This window comes from Dioscorea cayenensis, unplaced genomic scaffold (genome assembly GCF_009730915.1).
Source record: "Dioscorea cayenensis subsp. rotundata cultivar TDr96_F1 unplaced genomic scaffold, TDr96_F1_v2_PseudoChromosome.rev07_lg8_w22 25.fasta BLBR01002186.1, whole genome shotgun sequence".
In the NCBI taxonomy this organism is placed as follows: domain Eukaryota; kingdom Viridiplantae; phylum Streptophyta; class Magnoliopsida; order Dioscoreales; family Dioscoreaceae; genus Dioscorea; species Dioscorea cayenensis.
In genome coordinates this window covers 35017-38843 of record NW_024088577.1, presented here as the reverse complement: position 1 = coordinate 38843, position 3827 = coordinate 35017, and the positions used below count along the sequence as shown (strand labels likewise).

Here is a 3827-nt window from a genome sequence, read left to right as displayed (position 1 = left end):
GCCTTTGTGTTCATCCGGGACATCGTGAGAATCCATGGGTTCCCTTCCACCATCGTATCCGACCGAGACCCCGTTTTTATGAGTGCTTTTTGGAAGGAGTTATTCTGCCTATAGGGGCGACCTTGGCAGATGAGCGGCTAGCCTGCCACCCTCAGACCTACCGCCAAACGGAGGTCTTGAATCCGACGCCACCTGGGAACCACTCTAGGACTTCCGGAGGGATTTTCCAGATTTCCAGCAATGCGTAACTCAGTGTACTTCGTTCAGTACGTATTGCTATTCAAGTTGAGAAATTTCTTCTGGGATGTGATCAGTAAAAGTGTTTGATTTTAAGATGAGAACACTTAAACTTGATAAGTTTTGTCCAACCCAATTTGGTATTCTTCCAGTGAAGTTGTTGTAACTGAGATCCAGGCCGGCCAATCGACTGCAATCCTTCATTGAAACAGGGAACTCACCAAGCATTGCATTGTGGCTCAATGCTAGTGTCCGAAGATCAGGAAGACGACATATCGAAGAAGGAATGGATCCAGATATGTTGTTATTTGCCCAATTCATATCTGATATTTTAGACATATTTGACCAGCAATCAGGGAGTTCACCAGAGATTTGGTTCTTAGACACATTAATAACCATCAGTCCCCTCATTTGACAAAATGAACTAGGAATACTGCCACTTAATTTGTTCATGGAGAGAGACAGTAAAAAGACCTGGTTTAACTCATCAATGATGTTTGGAGGGATAGGACCTGAAAAGGAGTTATTTGAAAGATCTATGTGCACCATACTAGAACCGGCAAATACCGGCAGAGGGCCATAAAACTGGTTTGAAGAGAGGTCAATGCGATACATGTTGGTGAAATTCAATGACTTGGGTATAATCCCTTCAATCTGGTTATGAGAGAGGTCTAGAATGGCAAGGTTGTGAGAAGTCAAGTTCCCCAACCAGTCAGGTATGGTGTCTGAAATCCCTGCATGTGACATAGTAAGTGTATTTAGCTTGTGTTGCCTTTGAAGCCATGTTGGGAATTCTGGACCCACTGAACAATTGCTGATGCTTAATCCTTGGAGAAGAAAAGGAGGAACCCAATCAGAACTCACATTGAAAACCAATGAATTAAGGGATAGATCAAGCATGTCTAATTTCTCAAGTTGAGCAAAGTGGGCTTCAGATATAGCACCATGCAGCTGATTATCAGAAATATCCAAATATACCAGCTCTGCAAGTTTTCCAATCTCCTCTGGTAGTGTTCCATTTAGTTCATTAGAAGAAATTAGTAATTTCTCCAAAGAAGAAAGTCTTGCCAGGGATGAAGGCAGAGAGCCAGAGAGTATGTTGTTTGAGAGATCAAGAAGCTTGAGGATTCTTGATGTCTCAACCCAATCTAGTATTTCTCCTTTAACATACACACCTCTTAAGTACAACTGAGTGAGACTATCCTTAAGACAGCCAGAAAACACACCTTCAAGTTCAGCCAGTCTCTTGTTGATACTCAAGTATGACAAGTCTAGAGTTTGCAATCTGCAAAGATTGCCCATGCTCAGGAATGCTTACTTTTACTGGGCTGCCCACTATTTTCAGTCGTATTGCTGTCCTAAAAGGATCGGGAGAAGAGAACAAGCGATCCCGATCAAGATCATTGCGACTGAGGTCTAGATATTGGAGACTTGTGAGACTGAACACCCAGGATACCTCTGAGAAATCGATATGGTTGTAAGAGAGATCAAGAAAGGAGAGAACTGAGAAGTTGAGATGAGGAATGGAATGAGGAAACTTTTCTATCTCACAGTTGTCTAAGTGAATCTCATTTATGGAAGGAAGCTTGTTGAGAGCTAGGAACATGCTAATTGAAGAGTTGCCTAAGGCGAGTAAAACTCATATCAAAAATGTTGCAATGAAGTGAGATGAGAAAGCCATTGAAAATCATGCTCATTTTTAACAGCATTATAGTTATTACTGAGGTCTAGATATTCAAGCCTTTGGAGGTTGAATGGTGAAGAAACTTCAGAGAAAAAGATATGGTTGTTGGAGAGATCAAGAATGGAGAGAGATGAGAAGTTGAGATGTGGAATGGAAAGAGGAAAGCTTTCAATGTCACACCAAGACAAACGTATCTCATTTATGAAAGGAAGCTTGTTGAGAGCTAGAAACAAGCTGGTAGACATGTTTTCCAAGCTCACAGCACTCATATCAATGAATTGCAATGAAGTGAGATTAGAAAGCCATTGAAAGTCTGTGAGTTCATAATTCAAAATAAAGTTGTTTGAGAGGTCAAGAGTTTGCAAACTGGAGAGGTTTCCAAAGCTAGAAGGGATGGGTCCGTCAAAGGCAGCTCCAGAAAGATTAAGGTACTTCAACTCCTTGAACTGAGAGATGAATGATGGAATAGGTGATCCAAAGAAGAAGTTGCCACTCAAGTCAAGGTGTTTCAAGTGTTGAAGCTGAAGCAAAGATGCAGATATCTCACCTCCCTGCAGATACCACCCAAGTTCCAGGGCAATGATGTTGCTGGTTTGGTTGTCACAGTGGACACCATCCCATGAGCAGCAGTCTTGTCCTGTCCAAGAAGAGAGCTTGTTGTTTGGATCTTTGATGTACTTCTTGAAATCAAGAAGAGCCATTCTCTCACTCTCTATACAATTAGCAGGATGTTCAGCAGTGGGAACCAGAGTAGCTGCATTGCAGTGATAAAGCTCATCACTGCATTGCAAAGCAAGTAGCAGTAGTAGCAGTTGCAGCAGATATGCTTGGAAGACAGACATTGCTGGATAGTATGAGAAACACTCGTTGGAGATGAATGAAGAACTAGTTCCTAGCTTATATACATATATAGAAGGTAAAATCATTCTAATTCAATGGTCTTCTACATTGTACTTTTTTTGCTTTAATTGAAGTGGGTGATGTACACAGAAAAGCAAGAGAGGCCACGCAACTGCCACCCCGCTCAGCATGAATTTGACTTGAAATTCGCCCTCAAGTTCTGAATGATAAAACAGTCATAGAGTTTGAGATTGAATGTTAAGATTCAAATTTGGTGATTAATAATAACTGATTTCCTTCCCCCAACTCTATATCAGATAACTGGTTTTCAGAGACAATACATGTCATACCTTTGCCAAGATTCTCATCTAGGATTGTATAAAAGATATGCTAAATAGTTCCATATCAAACAAAATAGAGAAAAACCACGTAGTAACACAAGGGTTAGTTAAAACAAAGAGTTTCTTGTATGAGCTGAGCTAGGTGGTTACAGAACAATAGCCTCTGTGGTTTAATTTGACAAAGAACACATGTTTTCTCTATTGCTTAACTGGATAGGTTTGAAAAATGTCACTTGTGTAGCAATAGTCTAGAAGAAATATCAATTTTTTTTTAAAAAATAACATGTACTATTGATGGAGGGAAAAAAACAGGTTGATGACAGCAATAGACACCAACACACTAATAATAATTTTTAGAGGACACAAGCTTATCTTTGATCATATCACTGTCAAGAATGGATGGCCATGAGACATAGCAAGGGAAGAAATGGCCGTCGAAGTGCTTGTGAGAATGAGAATTAATCTGGTAGCCTTTCACAACTTGGTTTTCTAATGACATCATGCATCTTTGCATCTATGCGCCTTTTGATGGTTGGATTACAATGACAAGTACAGTAAAGTTATATATATATATATATATATATATATATAATCTATCAGAAAATAACCGCCTCTTGTTTTTTTTTTGAAAAACGTGGATAAACCACAATTTTATTAAAGTAAAAGGACAAACAAAACGGACTCAGTAAAAAGAAATAGACAGAAGTCTCTCACCAAAGGCGAGG

At 39.8% G+C, this 3827-nt stretch overlaps 1 protein-coding gene across 1 annotated transcript; it reads right to left on the bottom strand.

Moving 5' to 3' along the window:
* Window positions 1–276: 276 nt before the first annotated feature.
* On the bottom strand, window positions 277–2763 carry LOC120257566 (receptor-like protein EIX2). The gene is made up of 4 exons (XM_039265022.1): window positions 1959–2763; window positions 1620–1860; window positions 1220–1522; window positions 277–787 (listed from the first exon to the last, which is right to left on the bottom strand). The coding sequence occupies exons 1-4, from the start codon at window positions 2761–2763 to the stop codon at window positions 277–279; spliced, it is 1860 nt and encodes a 619-aa protein (XP_039120956.1).
* Window positions 2764–3827: the final 1064 nt, after the last annotated feature.